The sequence below is a fragment of the Orbilia oligospora genome (genome assembly GCF_000225545.1).
Source record: "Orbilia oligospora ATCC 24927 unplaced genomic scaffold scaffold00006, whole genome shotgun sequence".
NCBI classification, from domain to species: domain Eukaryota; kingdom Fungi; phylum Ascomycota; class Orbiliomycetes; order Orbiliales; family Orbiliaceae; genus Orbilia; species Orbilia oligospora.
The window spans coordinates 257,241-273,105 of NW_011645563.1; the positions used below are offsets into that span (position 1 = coordinate 257,241).

Sequence of the window (15,865 nt, forward strand, 5' to 3'; positions counted from 1 at the left end):
GCAAGAAGCCTTCGCAAACCCAGCCGCGGTGCAATCAGTATGAAACAAAGAGACATAATTTTTGATCAAGTATACTCGAGCTCGAGGTTTTTTTTCTAGCTACATTACAAAAGATAGCTTGTTGGTTTACAACAAGCCAGCACATGAAAGAGCAAAACTTAAATATCGCATGACATCTCAACTTAGTTAACCAATGAATCTACACATTTAACAAAGTTTAGGCATAGAGAGCTGACTCATGAGCTGCATTGTAGCGCCCACCAATTGGCCTAATGCTCTTCAAAACCGCATCTATTTCCGCCATTTCCTCGGAGGTCAAACTGGTCTCTTGAAGGTTCTCGACGACTTGGGACTCCTTAGTAGCACCACTTGACAGAAATATGTTAGCATCTTAGTAGTATCATTGTCAATCAAAGGGGATAAACTTTGATCGAGACCGGATAAACTTACAAGATTGGAATGACAGTACATCCGAACTTCTTCCCCTGTTGAACTACCCAGGCAAGAGCGAGTTGAGCAGGCGTAACACCTTTCTTTTGCGCAATTTTCTGAATGGCTTCAACAAGCTCGAGGTTCTTCCCAAAATTTTCTCTAAATGGAAATAAATTTGTTACTAAGAGTCCTGATAGATGTATATTTCTCAAAAGAACATTGAACCATCACACTTACGGTTGGAATCTATCAAAATATCTTCTCATATCTCCCTCTGGAATATCCTCGGGACGCTTCAACTGGCCTGTCAAGAAACCCCTTCCAAGTGGGGAGTAAGCCGCGATGGGGATATTATGCTCAGCGCATACTTCGGCCAATCCGTTTTCAAAAATCTCCGTCGCCCAAAGCGAAACTTCAACTTCTAATACCGATACCGGCACAATCTTCAACGCCTTTTGAAGTGTAGCGGCGGATACTTCAGATAAGCACAACCCTCCAATCTTTCCGGTGTCGATATATTCCTCTTTAATTGTCTTCCAGGTGGTTTCCACGGGGTTTGAGGCATCGACTCTGGCAATACAAAAGACGTCGAGTTTGGCCTTGCCGTCGAGTTTATCTAAGATATTATCGATTGATTTTCTAATCCCTTCTGGCGAGCCATCAGGCGCTCGAATAGCAAGGTTCACACCGCCTTTGACAGAAAGAACAATTTTCCCTGCTTTTTCTGGGTATTTTGTGAGATATCTGTTGATAAGGAAGAGGTTGTCCTGTGGATCTTGAGTGCCGTAAAACTCGCCGGAGACGAAGAAGTTGGCACCATCGGCCAGAGCAGCGTTCATGGCGGCAAATGCTTCCTCGTCTGGGGTATTGGTAGGGCGCCATGTGAAATTCATTAAGCCGAAACCTACAAAAGTATTTGCGTCGTCAATGAAAAGCCGTCTTGAATTTGACAAGGTTAACATCGAAATCGGAGTACTTACCGAGTGAACCGACATTACGGTTATTAACTTGAAGTGAAGCCGTTCCAACCATTGTGGTTTATGTTTAGATGAATTGATAGGTATATATAACTTTTTTAGATATTGCTGATGATGTTTTAAGTTGTATGTCTATATTATTCTAGTGTTTAGGAGATACTGATCTGATGTTGAAAATAATCTAGGACTTCGAAGGGGGAATCAAAGCCCTTAAATACTTTTCCGGCCATTCAAAGCCAAAATATGAGGCCAGAATCCAATATCCCGAAATCAATTACTAGCCCTCTAGGACAAGTGTGCGGTAAGTTCGAATTCACCACGGACACGGAGTTTAGCATTTCGTCCGTTGAAGCCAACCTAACTCTATTCGCAACGTCAAGAAAGCCTCGACAAAACGCCACCCAACCATATCGAACGTACATACATTTCAGCTAGCTAAGATTAGAAAAAGAACACTAAGGAATAAGTCACTTAGTTGAGATGTCATCAATAGATATCTAGGGCTCTATTAAACTAGTTCACAAAATTTCGAAATTCGAAAAATGGAATACTTAAGTCTGAACATGCAGCTGAAATCGCGATATCGATAATATAGCTGAATTAACAAAGAATATCGAGATAACTATTGGATTAACTGTAAATTCAGACTCGTCTATTCTCTTTCAGCGAAAGCAACCAAAATGTTGAAGATCGATCCAAAAAGCTTGCTCAAATCAGGGGAACAGAATACAAGCCTTCCTTCCACCCTGTTGGATTCCGATGCTGCTGAAGTAATGTTCATGTAACTAATCCCAAAACGGATAACAATACCAATCCGCCCATACGGTATTCCCAAAGCGGTTTAGTCTCGCAGAGGCTTCCCACACCACACCCCCAACACATCGTGCTATCTCCACCACCAAATGCCCAAAATTCGAGCTTCACGATCAAAGATTTTCACATTTCAACCAATTTTCACGGCCGAAAGATTGTTTAAACCCGGAATCAGCTTCTTCCACGTCATCAGCTTAGAAATCAATCATTTCATTATCAATTCTCCCCTTTTTTACGGCCGTTATAGGGGAAGAACGGAATTTGGGGTTAAGTCCGGAGCGTAAAGTCCAGTACGGGAACTAGTGCAGGGGAGTGGTCAGTGAGAGGGAATCAATATGGAGAAGACAGAGCTGTGTAGGCTTCAGTAGGGACAGTAATTCTAGGTAAGGCATATACATAGAGATATCGGACTAGAAGAAAAATAACTCTAAGTTTGACAAAAAGGAAAGAAAGAAAGAAAGGGGTTAGGATGAAGGAAAGGGTAAAACGGAGGTTGGATGGATTGAATTGAACACATAGGTTGGAGGCGATGCGATGGGTTTGAGATGGATATGCAAAAGTGTGGGTCCGAAGGACACCAGGATGGGAAATCGACACATTCGAATTCAGGCCATTCCTATGCAGGTGTCGTGTGGGCAGCGCATGATGCATGCTTATATCATCATGCTTGATAACTACGTGTACTTGACTAGGTACTATTCGAGCTTATTTGCGATTACGGCACATGATACGAAAACCAATTTATTCATTCTATATATTTCTATAGATACTGAAGTAACATAAGAATGTCTGGGCTAGCCATAGTGCTATCTCGAACCGAAAATTCGGAAAATCAAGGGAAGGGGAAGTGAAAAGGATGGTTAAGTCTCGTCAGATCAAGTGTAGATTTGGTCCGCAACAGACGCCCAAGTAGTTCGTCCAGGTTTCACCTCGAAAAGTGAACCATAGATTTCACATTCATAGGGGTCATTTAGGCATTGCAGAATTCATATAGAATCATTCATCATTCGAGAATCCTTTAGGGAAGTTGTGAGAAATTGAAAAACGGAAATTGGACGTAAAAGGAAACTTAGCCTTCCAAATATCAAGAAGTACTAGTTGTTTTTGGCTCTGTTCAAACAAAGAAGATGGAGGTAGAAAATCCTGAATCCCCTAGTCAAGGTAGCCTGCGCGTTCAAATTCTACAAAGCTGAACCATAGGAATGACAGCTATTCCGGAAAAGGGGGGAGAGAGAAAGGGAACCAAACTCCGTAATATTATAATCATCTATAAGAGCAAAGATACTGATATCGTAGAAATACTATTATACTGAGCTCTTTATTTCTTAGAACTTGGACCACCAGGCATGAAGTTCTTAGCTCTATAACCAATCATGTTAGTAAAGCGGCATTAGAGAGAGAAAATACTGAAAGGCTTACAATTCGGCGATAGAGGGATCGGACATCAGGGCACCAATGTCTGGCATACCGCCACCACCTGCTCCGCTCATCATATCTTTGATCCTGTGTAGAGTTGTCAGCGAAGTTCTTACTTTAATATCGAAGAAGGGAGGTCGAACTTTGGATTATTCATCAGATTATTCATCAGAGATGGGTTGGACATGAGGCTCTGAGCCATCTGAGAAAACATAGGATTGCTCATGATGCTGTTGAAATCCATTCCACCCGGACCGCCGGGACCGCCGCCGCCACCACCCATCATACCCGCAAGAGCAGAAAGATCTGGCATACCACCACCACCACCGCCGCCAAACGGGCTACCAGCAGATCCCCTGCTAAGTGGCTCTTCTTGTGGTGGGCTAACAGGTGCGCTTTCATCTTCCTCAACTCTTCTCTTGGCGGTCTCATAACCCTTGCGCATAGCTTCGCTACCGCCCTTGCCCTCGGCCTGGATACCCTTTTCGTAAGCAATCATCGCACCTTTCGCGTCTCCAAGTGCAAATTTAGCCAATCCTAAGCGACTCCATCCTTTTGAGTAAGCAGGGTCTGCCTCGATCGCGGCCTGTGCATCATCCCTAGCCTTTTCATGTTGCGAGGAGGCAGAGTAAGCGGCAGCTCGATTAGATAGGTAGATTGGGTTTCCCGGAACCAGCTTGAGTGCTTGTGAGTAGAGGTCGATAGCCTCAGGGTACTTCTTCTGTGCCATGGCCTGGTTACCACGACCCTTGAGAGCTTCAGCTGACGCCTTGTCCTCTGCACTAGGGGTATTCGAAGCTTTCGGCGAAGCTCCGGAAGCAGAACCGGCTGGCGAACTAGCGGCAGCGGCACCAGCACCCTTCGCCTTCATCTTTTCAAAAACTTCGTATATCTTCAATAAGCTCTGGCCACCAAGAGCCTCCTTCATCGCGGCTGGGTCAGTCATGCTGACACCAAAGGCACCAGAGATCAGTTCCTGGGCAGCTTCAACAGATTCTTTCTCGTCAGCTGGGAGGGTGCCATCGGAGACGGAGGTTTGGAGGAAATCGATAATGGCTAATGCCAGTCTTTTCTTTGTTTCGGACGCCTATAACCATGGTATGAGCAAAAAAATTTTTGGTTGTTGCCCCGCAGCCAGCCTGTGGCCAAAAGCGGACAAGGTTTTCCTTCTGTGAGGCAGGAGGGAAAAGCTTACCATCTCGGAAGTAGCCGCGTGAGAGAGAAGGGAGATAGGTACGTGTCCTTTGAGATCTCGATGAAGCTCTTGGTGATAGGAAGGATATTGTCTAGGAGGTTGAGATCTGAAGGGGAAGGGAAGGGAAGGGAAGGTTGATCGAAACAGCCCTGGTTAGTTCGCCTTCGTTCCATCGTCTTCCACACAGCGGGGAACAAACACCGAGGCTTCTTCACAACACACACAAAATGAACCCTGAAAACCACGTTCCAGGCGTTTTTTTAGCTCGTAGCTCCACAAAATTTGGTGAAATATAGGTACAGTGTAGTCAGGAAATGGGCGACCCTATAGGGTCAGGATCTAGATATTCGAGCGGGAGCATTGTAGTGTCCCGATACTCGAGTTATATACAAGATGTGTACAGGTTCATGTGTATTCACATGTTAAGGACTCTTTGTCATGATCAATGATACACGACATTAAAGATGAAAAATTTGTTCAAAATGAGCAGCAAGACACCGCCAACATAGAAGATGCCCGCTGATGGCAGAGAATTGGCGGTTTAGGAGACTCTCGGGCAAACTGCCGTCCGAGTCGCAAACTGGATCGCAGGCTGCTTGCACTAAAGTGGTGGATGTAATCATATACACAAGAAGTGAAAAAGGGCGTGCTGGAGAATAATAGAGTGGTGAGAAGTCGAGCAAAAACGCCATGCCGGGAGCCCCATGCAGTCAGAAATGGAATATGTACAATGCAGTCGGGAGGTTGGCCTCTTTGAATCGAGAACTTTTTCTTGGGGATGGTAATAATTTGGTTTGAAGGAGTATCGATTTAGATGTAGTCTCGGCCAGATTTCCTGAAATACATCCGTTAGTAAAGTCCCAACCATCATTATTCATGGGATAACACTCACTGGAGTTCAATCAGCCGCCAGCCGCCAGTCTCGGGGTTAGAGATATCTTCGACAAGCCTAGTCAAGCCAATGGCATAGGTGACCTGCTGTACACGGTCCTCCATACCAGCCGCCAGATTGCCGGATTTGATGTCTCGGTAGACGTGCACCTCCTGGGCACGGCAGGTAACAATAAAGACCGGGATCTCGCCGGGGTCCAACAGCTTCGCGTGCATGATATCGACGTTACGGATATCCAAGACTCTCCCATCAGACCGAAGCCCCGCCGTCTTGTATTGATTGGAAAGCGCGGAGTAAACTGAGTACTGAGCAGCAGACAGCCATTGCTGCAATATTTCAGCATCTCCCTTGACATAGGCATCCAAAACTTCTGGCAAGATCCATTCTCGAAGCTCCCGCAGGAATGGTTCGAGCTGGAAGCTTGGGTCCATTTCCTTGAATTTCTTGATGACTTGAGCGGTCTCGTTCTCAGCGAAAAACCCGGCTACCCTGTCTGCAATGTTCCTGGTTGTCGATATGAAGGGGTTCTCAGATTCATCGTATTGCTTTCGGAGAGTGAAGATCGATTGCATGAACTTGTTGCTGTCTCTGAAATCCCGCCATGATTCTTTCCACGCAGCATCTTTGTGGAGAGTGACATTGGTGCCAGCACTGTTACTGTTAGTCAAAGCTATTTCCAAGGAAGTTAGAGAGAGCTTCTACATACTCGGGGTCCTCTACCATGGGCTCATGCTTCCTGCCTGGTCCCTTCTTAGCTTCCCGGAGTTCTCTCTGACGCATTCGCTCCTCTCGCTCGACGTAACCACCATATCTACTGCTACTGCCATCATCGATTACTTCCTGGACGTTGCCTTTGACCGTCTTGTATGTCTCTGTTTCTCTAATCGGCCTGGTCATCTTTTCGACACCTTGGCCAGTAGCCTTTACAGCATCTCTACCCGCCTTCATGACCGGAGTCTCCCAAGTCCACTGAGCACCCTTCCCAATAACACCACCAACCTTTTTTAGAGTTTCACCAGTAGCTGATGTGGCAGCCCCCGCGACCTTTGATGATTTCTCATATGCCTCTCTGGCTGCTCTCACAGCGTCCGACTCGGTGAACTGCTGGGCTTGGTCTGCGATGGCCTTTGTTGACTCGTTCCACTCCTTAGATTTCTTGAATTCGGTTTGCAGGGTTTCAACGAAGACAGCAAAAGGCGATTTATCTCCGTGAGGTGGGGGTGGAGGTGCCTCTTCCTTCTTCTTTTCCTTCTTCTCCTTCTCTTCCTTTTGTTCGCCCTCTCCTTCCTTGGGTTCTTGACTAGGTTCTTCACCATCCTTAGACTTTTCCTCTCCCTCCTTCTTACCGCTGGCATCGGATAATCTCAGAAAAGTCGAAGCATGGAAGCCTCGGAAAGTGACTAGAGGGAAGGATTGGTTTAGATACGCAGCCTGTCCCCGTTCAGGTGCAGTTGGATATTTGGACAAGATGGTGGATATGGTTCGGGCATGTATCGAGCGTGGTACAGAATACTGCCGTACAAGGGAAGATGTGATGAAGCCGGAATGCCGTTGGGCATGGCCGATGGACCTTGTGAACGGTCGCATCGTGAAAGAAGATCGTTCTACCGGGTTAATATCACTAAAGATCCAGGAGTAGCAGTAAGTGATCCGAGAATGTAGGTTCCCCTTCTTCTCTCTTCTTGTTGGTTTCGTCAACTAACGTTGGTGGGAGGGTTTCGATATCGATGTATCAAAAAGTTAACGTTGGTTTAAATTTGGCTTTGGTAGCACAGAGAATTTTTCGCCCGCAAGTTCAAGGGTACTTTGTTCGCTGATAGTAGCAGCCGACAAGAACCGATTCGATTCGATTGACAACTTGACACCGAAAGAAACCGAAATAGAAGTGGTACAGTGTAAAGAAAGAATAGCAGATGAGGGATAAGTCCTTTTGTTGGGGTTTCTGGAGATGTGAAGTTTTCCAGTGAAGTCCTTTCGTTCGGTCTGAGCTCTCACAGCGCCGATTTTCTGGAGTTTGACTCGGCCAAATTGGTGGGAGAAATGGATGGAAGGAACTCGACGTCGGCCAGGGTTTGTTCGGCCCCAGCTAAGTCAAAAAAAAAAAAAAAAAAAAAAAAAAAAGTTAACAAGACTGACTGGCCGACCGACAGACTAACTGACCAATGGATGTGAAGGGATGTGAAGGGAAGGGAAGAGATGCAAGCGCAGAGTCGGCCGGCCCGCAGCTGCAGGAAGGACGTCACAGACTCTTTCGAAAAAGAAGACTTCTTCATTCTTCAGGATCCGATTGCAGCTGACCTCTGGCTGTAATATATATTATACTACCTTACGGAGCAGTACTGTAAAGAAGAGTGGATCCGCGGGGTCCGGCGCAGGGGCTTCTCTATCAATTCGATAACGATAAGACCCGGTGAACCGAACTTCTATTCTATTAACAATCCTTAAAGTAGGTAATTACCTAAGTAGGAATTTAAAACATACACTATGTTACGCATACTGAAAGCGTACATCTTGAATGAGCATCTACCTATCACTACAAACCGGTGGTGGTGGTCTAATTATAATTAGTCTATAGCTATATTGAATCTTGAGTTCGAAGTTCCTGAAATAGCCTGAACGGAACCGGCGCCGCTCCATCAAACGGCCAATTTTGGGTGTGACTCGACAACGACCTAATTAACCTCCTCCTCTTCTTCTTCTTCTTCGTCTCTTCTCTCATCCACCAGATTTCAACGTGTCCATCCGACAAGCATTCCATCGTTAACATCTGCACCTCCACCTACACTAAATCTCCCACCCCTCTCAATCGTGTACATACCATGCATTGCTGTCGTAGCTTCAATCCTTGTCCTCTTCACGATCTTCGATATTGAACCTGCCTTGCAAATCGATAGCGTTCCCTCTCTCTCTCTCTTTCTTTCATTCCATCCTTCTTTTCTTTTTTCATACAAACGGCCAAATAATTCCACCCGAATAAGCCAGCAGATCTCTTCAATTCGATCCGATATCGGGAGCATTTTCAACAAAATAATTTTGTAAGAGTTAGCAGTGCTTGAACGAGTAACGTTCACAGAAAGTAGGATGGCATCCGTCTCAATTACACCACTTCTGAAGCTCCTGGCTCAATACCAGGATGCCGAACAAAAAGTTGTCACTCAAGACATTGTCACAGAGATTACCGCCGCTTTTGCTGCGATTCTAGGACAGGGTGAAGTCAGTGACACCCAGCGAGCCGCTCTACTCACGGCTTTAACGTTCTCAAACCTGTACTACGATTCGCAGATTGTCAATGCGATTGTCAAAGTTATGCGAGAGGCTGCTGTTCGGGTCCCAATCGATTTTCATGATAAAGAATTTGCGACAAAGAGGCGCTTGTTGAAGCGGAACGGCTACCATGGCGGCTTTGTAAGTCTTGTTTCGTTTCGTAAAGACTTCGAACAAATCGACATGATCAAAGTAAACTGACTCATGTTGGGTTTAACCAACCAAAAGGTAGATATCGTAGGCACCGGCGGAGACGGTCACAATACTTTCAATGTCTCCACAACCTCTGCCCTCCTTGCATCGCCTTACCTTCTTGTTGCCAAACATGGCAATCGTGCAGCTACCTCGGTCTCGGGAAGCTCTGATATGATCTCAGCCCTCGCTGGAGGCCCTTTCATCCTCAATATTCCTCCGGAAGCTGTCGGGAAAATCCTGACCGGCTACTCTAACCTTGCCTTCCTCTTCGCTCCAACCTACCACACCGGTCTCGGTTCCCTAGCCCGGGTTCGCAAAGAACTCGGCTTTTCCACTATTTTCAATGTTGTCGGACCCCTCTCCAATCCAATTGAAGGAATCGAAGCTCGCATCCTCGGCGTCAAGAACCGAGAACTCGGAAAAGTCTTCAGCAAGGTGCTCCAGCTCATGGGCTGCCAAAAGGGGATGGTGGTCTGTGGTGACGTCGGAAAAGGTCTTGATGAAATCTCTCCATGCGGAAAGACATTTTGCTGGAGACTTATCGCTGCTCCTCCCGGTTCCCCGCCTGGTACGCTAGCTACCATTGAGCAGTTTGAACTCCACCCTGTCGAGGATTTTGGAGTCGCCTTACATCCGTTAGAAGAATGCAAGAGTCGATCACCCGAAGAAAATGCGAACATTGTCAAATCTATCTTGAGGAATGAAGTTCCGGCTGGTGATCCGATTATGGACTATTGTTTGATTAACTCGGCTGCTCTATTGGTTGTCGCCGGTGTTACGAACGACTGGAAGGATGCTGTCGAGCTCATCAAACAGGGTCTTAAAGACCAGGCGCCATTAAAAGAATGGGAAGGGTATTTGACGGGTTGTAAGTTTTATGAAAAGTCTCCTGAGGCCGTCGCAACTGTCACAACCATCGCCAATGATGTCGCACCAGCCGCCAACGGTGTCACGACGAATGAGACGAACGGGGTACATTAGAGACGGCATCCGAACTTTCATCTAGGAGCAACAAGATTTTATTCATTTTTTATTGGCGTCAACCGAGCTACCAGCTAGGGAATAAAGGTTCATCCCCGACATGTAGTTTCAAATATCCACTTTTACCTTTTTCATGTATATTTTACCCCTTACCAGGCTGTCCATGAGTGGCAGGATTAGTCGATGCACTTAGATTCGCATCGTTGTAAGTATTGCAGTGTCATCCATGGGAGTTTTCTTTGATTAATTACACCAGAGAGCATATGTGGCAGGGAATATGCCAGGAATCTAGGATATCGAGTACTATTTCCATATTAACATTAAATTAAATTATTGTTCCTATCAAATGAGTACCAAAGACTATCGGACCATAACAGCCAAACTATCGATCACCAGAAAGCAAAGAACACTCAATTTACTCGAATCAGTTAAATAATGGGAAGAAAATAGAAATATGTGAATGTATATGAAAGCTTTTGAATTTTTTTGGTCACGCCTATAGGGAGGCGCCTGTAAAACTTGAATGATAATTAAAAAAAATGCGAAAAAAGAATGTCTATATACTAACTGCCTCCCAGAATCAAAATACCGAAAAGGATAAAAACCATGCATCATCGTCAAATTGCAAAACAAATATTCTAATTGCGAAAGAAGCAGAACACCACTCGCTTTTTTTGTTTCGGATCAGTGCAAAAAGAACCATTATCGTCGTCATCAACGCTAAACAAAACTCGTCTTTTCAAACTAGATTAAAGATGGAAAGAGAGAGAAAGAAAATATATATATTTACAACAGAAAGAAGATGAAAAGCGGATAAACAGAAAGGGAGATGGCTTAAAGGCTCGAGGGTTCACCTAGCTGTCTAGGCGACAGCGGTGAAGCGGGGATGGGAATACAGTTCGAACCGGAAAAGTTAACACTTAAGAATCTGTTTGGTGTCGACATCTTTCTGTGCATCGAATAGTTTGTAAAGTTGCTGGGCGAAGAAGGTGCAGGAGAAACATTGAATGTAGACCATTCGATAGAAGGAATATCGTTCTTGGAAGGTAGACTTGGAAGGGGCTTCAACAAGTCGGCCTTTTGCTTGGTGTATAGAGCGCTAGCTGCAGATACCGATTTCGATCGTGTCTGTCTGAATCGATCCATGTTCTTAAGTTCAAAAGGGGCAGATGGATGACCACTGAGACAGTTTGCAAGGCTGGCTTTTCGCCTGGCCATCAATAAAGGTGCAACGATCGAATCACTTCGGGGGATATAGACTGGTTCGTTGGCGTGTCGTGGAGCAGGAGCAGGGGCGGATTCGTTAAGACCCATGATGTCGAGGAAAACTTCATCGAATACAATGTCTTCTTCCAGGTAAAGGTCTTCGAAGAGAGATGGAGCGGCAGAGGCATTTGTAGGAAGGACTGGAAGTGGAGGGAATGACTCCGGCTTGCGGGGAGCAAGGAAAGTGTGGAGGGTGAATGGCATCTTGAACATTTTGGCTAGTGTTATTGATCGATATATCGAGAGACTCGAGGCTCTTTTGTTCTTGTGTTGTTTGATGTTGTAGATGTTCAGTCTCGAAGATGTCGATAAAAGTCAAACCGGTTGACAAGATATTGATATATAAAGAGTGTATGAGACCTTCTGAATGAATAAATGAATGTTTCTATTTGATTCGGACGATTGGTTGTAAAGGAATGGACAAAGTTCCGCTCTGCGAAATACTTTAGGTTGTTATTGGTAGTTAATTGTTAATTGATTGTACTGAATGAAGAAGTAGTGGGAGAAATATCATAGGAATCTGGGAGGTAGACAACCACTATTATACTTATTTGCTTTCCACTCTGGAATGAAAAAGCAAAATCAAGTAATTAGGGAAATAAGTTAAAAAATCCCCTCTGACATGCCTTGCGCCTCCTCGTCCATACTAGAAAGATCAAGAAAGGATTAATGAACTATACAAAACAGCCCAATGAGCCAGAAAGTGTGCGCCCTTCGAAACAATGCACGCAAGGTGTCACAGAGTGGTGTATGTTCCTCTTCAACTCGGGTAGGAAGCGAGTCTCTGGTGAGAAGCGATCTGACACATTCAGCACAAGGGGTAGCAATGGCTTTCGGCGCTAGATGTTCCCAAGGCAGGTAATGGACTGGGGAGGGGGAAGGTTAAGTGGAGTTCTTTTCTTTTCCAATCGAGAATTCCTGCACGCTTCTCGGCATCATCATCGGATTAATTTGTAGGACAACTGCATCTTCGGTATGCCATCATCTTTGTTCATGGCAGGATTATCGAGGGGGCTGTCATGCAGCGAATAAACGAGGCAAGGGCCAACAAGCCCGCCGTTGGATTATGGGAGGTGGAGCAGGCATCAGGGGTCCCCAATCGAAGGCCGCTAGAACGTTCCAAGCAATTCGCTGAAACCGTCAGGGCCCTTTTTTCTCTGACATGGGCTCGACAACATCTGCACGACTAACCCCTTGCTCTGCCGCGCCTGTGTGAGAGAGAAGACTGCTCCACTCTCTCACTTTCTCTCTCTCTCTACCATCAGAAATGTGCAATCCAGCCTTGGAACTTGCGCAGGGGGCGGACGAGCGTGGTGCAATTGTTTCTAAATCTGGAATCTCAAAATTTGGGACTGCACATCTTGGGATATATTTGTGGAGTTCGCCTGATATACATAAACTCAAGCATGAATTTATCCAATTTTAAACATAAAAATAATTGGTGGGGAAAGAACATAGTAAGGGCGTATTGCATATTATTTTTTAAATAACTTTCCTGTTTGCTCTATATCTATTCATTCTCATCGGTGGAATATGAATGATGCAAGGGTGACAGCGTCAAAGGTCGTCCGATTTCGTCCAGAGTGTCGAGATTTTCTCCAAATCGGTGTTGGTTCCTTGCTGCGGACGCTCGTCTCTTTCTAGACTCTTGAGCTCTTCGAATCAACGCTAGATCGTACCACATTTCACCTCAACGTCAGTCAATCGGGACATTTCTAGAAGGAATGAATGTCTTGGATGGATGATAGCGATACCAGCTAAAACCTGCCAATTTTCCGCATGAGAAAAAAAAAGGGTTTCAACTTGCTTATTAAAGTTAGAACAATTAATTCTCTATCAAGTTATTTTGATCCAAGAATAGGAAGAGAAAGACTAGACTATCCATTCCCCTCCGCATTCTCCTGTGAGGAATATCCTTCACTAAATTCTATCCAAGAGGATTATTCCCATATCCGTTTCAATCCGTCAAGAATCCACACGCATTGGGAGAGTTTATTCTATTTGGCAGAAGGTATACACGGATCTGTGCAGTTTGATGCCATAATGGCAGGTGCCTGGCTGGACCCTCCTGCTATAATTCATTCCGACAAACGCCGGAGGGATAGTTGGTCTGGCCATCACAACAACGACAGGCGATATATCCCCGCCAGCCGTTGGAAATTCAAACCTAGGGTTTAAAAAAAAAAAAAAAAAAAAAGAGGATACTAAAACATAAACTTTTTAATATTAATTTCCCGGATCCCGTACATCGGACCAGTACGACGGTCTGGCCTTTCCCCTTCTCGATAATTAGCATGTGGAAAGACGTCGTGTGCGAGATTGAGTTTAACAGGTGAACAGGGGTTTAGTTTTTGGAAAAGGGAGGAATATCTCAAGCGGAAGCGATCCCACATCCGAAAGACCCCAGTATCACAATTGAGGGTTTCATGCCTACTAAATTAGGATGGTAGTTGGTGAACATTGAGATGATATCTTGAGTATGCTAGATATAGAAAGCGGGACTAGTCGACTGTTAACCATTGATGATGTCTATGATCGGGTATCTTCCTATCTGAATGATGTCTTGCGGGGAAGATACGCAAGTTGTAACTGCCTAGTTAACGATGGAAGCTAGTGTACATACATGTCCAGATGTGTGGGTTTTAGTGGTTAGTAGGAGTAAGATTGATGGTCTTTGTTGCCTTAAGATGTTGGGTTTCACTGCATGCATGCCACGATTGCCATATATCCAACTGCTTATGTACCCCACATTTATTCTTGATTCATGACAATGGGCTGGGCCTAGTGAGGATTGAGGAAACTCGCAAAGATCCTTAGGATAAAGTATATCAAAACATCTTGCGTGAAATGTATCAACTCGCTTGTGATTGTGCAGATACGGAAGACGGGTCGAGTGCATATCGATCCCTGAAACGACAGGTCCTATGATAACCTGTTAAAATGTTTAAGGCAGCAAGAATTCTCAAGATTCATTATAATATTAGCTATTCAGAAATTTGCTTCGCAGAGAGAAAGCCAAGAAAAAGGGAAGTTCTGGTAACGAAACAGGCCAGCATCAAGGGTTGTATGCTATGTAACAAAAGAATCCTAGGGACCCAGGAGGGATATACAGACATGGAGGGACCTTGATATTCTCGAATCGATTGGTGATCGCCACATAAAGAAGCCAAACAAGCAGGCCAATTGTCGAACCAGCCCTGAGATCGGCACGCTATAGGAATCGATACCCGGATGTTGAGTTTAGAGCTTCCTCCAAGGCCTACAGTTCTCGGTACTCTGGATCTGGATATTGATATATCCCGCCTGGCTGAAAATCAAAATGTGTGTCAGCTTGCAAAGCCGCGGGTAAATTATAAACCTCGTCCCGAAAGCCATATTGGGGAATTCCTAGTATACTATCCATGGGCTGTTATGAAGTAATCCATTCTGTTTGAGATGGATTCATAAGTGGAGGAGCCGACTACATGATACATGATATCGCACTGTATATGCCTTTTCTGCACTGCGCTGTATTAGTATTGCGAATTAAGAATCTAGTGCACTATATATTTGGCCATGCAGGTTAAGGACAGTATATTGTGTGTTGCTGTTGGGTTTTCGCCGCAGATCGGTCGATCAGCGTGTACCACGAGGCTTTGGTTTCAGCCAGCGAGTCTTCTGTAGCACAAAGCCGGGACCTTGAGATTTCCGAATTTGAACTCGATAAATATAAAGAAAAAACTGCAAATGTATGCTGGTTCGCCCTCGACACATACTCCTTCGTGGGTAACCTCTATCATACCATGCTACACGCATATATTACTTTCGATACATACATGCGACTTCATACAGGTTTTTTTTTATTTTTTTTATTTTTTTTATTTTATGGTTGACCGGTTGAATTCAGCACAGGCGTAATATATATAGATTGAATCTAGATCTATAGAGAATCGAACCAAAGGGTTGTGCATGTGGCTACGTTGAGTTTGGGATATAAGTACAATTCCCTGGGCCGGGTCTTAAGCTTGTGGAACCGTGCATATGCCGTTCCAAGCCGTGTCTACCTATTAGCCACAAGTAAGGATCAGTCGGGGTAAAAATAAAATCAACTAAAAAATTAAAAAAAAAAAACACTTGATATCGAATGCATTGATTCTCATGTTGCAACGTCGGGGAAATGAAAAGGTCGGAGTTTAGACCTCCCCGGATTGATCTGGAAAGCCGGGGTGTACATGTTGATTTCTTTTTTTGAAAAGAAGGGTTCAAAATTTCGAATTCTGGGCCTGCAGGATCCAACGGCGCGCGAGAGTTCGAACGACACCATGAAGCGATCCCCATTTGATTGTACGTAGGCATATATGCGCATGTGAACATGTGCAGCAGAAGACATTGCATTTTGAACAACAGGAAAACGCCGGCGTTCCTGCCGGCGCCCCGCAATTCTTTCTTCGAGCT

The 15,865-nt window shown here is 44.9% G+C and overlaps 5 protein-coding genes across 5 annotated transcripts; 1 reads left to right on the forward strand and 4 right to left on the reverse strand.

Moving 5' to 3' along the window:
• Positions 1-217: 217 nt before the first annotated feature.
• AOL_s00006g90 (uncharacterized protein) lies at positions 218-1,464 on the reverse strand (the record flags this gene model as incomplete). Its single annotated transcript, XM_011119399.1, has 4 exons — positions 218-368; positions 451-591; positions 670-1,336; positions 1,413-1,464. 4 exons carry the CDS (start codon positions 1,462-1,464, stop codon positions 218-220), a joined length of 1,011 nt encoding a protein of 336 aa, XP_011117701.1.
• A 2,076-nt stretch (positions 1,465-3,540) lies between these two features.
• On the reverse strand, positions 3,541-4,836 carry AOL_s00006g91 (uncharacterized protein; the record flags this gene model as incomplete). The annotated part of the gene is made up of 4 exons (XM_011119400.1): positions 3,541-3,583; positions 3,642-3,725; positions 3,782-4,725; positions 4,834-4,836. The coding sequence occupies 4 exons, from the start codon at positions 4,834-4,836 to the stop codon at positions 3,541-3,543; spliced, it is 1,074 nt and encodes a 357-aa protein (XP_011117702.1).
• Positions 4,837-5,721: 885 nt separating this feature from the next.
• AOL_s00006g92 (uncharacterized protein) lies at positions 5,722-7,312 on the reverse strand (the record flags this gene model as incomplete). The annotated part of the gene is made up of 2 exons (XM_011119401.1): positions 5,722-6,376; positions 6,432-7,312. 2 exons carry the CDS (start codon positions 7,310-7,312, stop codon positions 5,722-5,724), a joined length of 1,536 nt encoding a protein of 511 aa, XP_011117703.1.
• Positions 7,313-8,806: 1,494 nt separating this feature from the next.
• Positions 8,807-10,165, forward strand: AOL_s00006g93 (uncharacterized protein; the record flags this gene model as incomplete). The annotated part of the gene is made up of 2 exons (XM_011119402.1): positions 8,807-9,130; positions 9,218-10,165. 2 exons carry the CDS (start codon positions 8,807-8,809, stop codon positions 10,163-10,165), a joined length of 1,272 nt encoding a protein of 423 aa, XP_011117704.1.
• Positions 10,166-10,999: 834 nt separating this feature from the next.
• Positions 11,000-11,644, reverse strand: AOL_s00006g94 (uncharacterized protein; the record flags this gene model as incomplete). The annotated part of the gene is made up of 1 exon (XM_011119403.1): positions 11,000-11,644. One exon carries the CDS (start codon positions 11,642-11,644, stop codon positions 11,000-11,002), a length of 645 nt encoding a protein of 214 aa, XP_011117705.1.
• Positions 11,645-15,865: the final 4,221 nt, after the last annotated feature.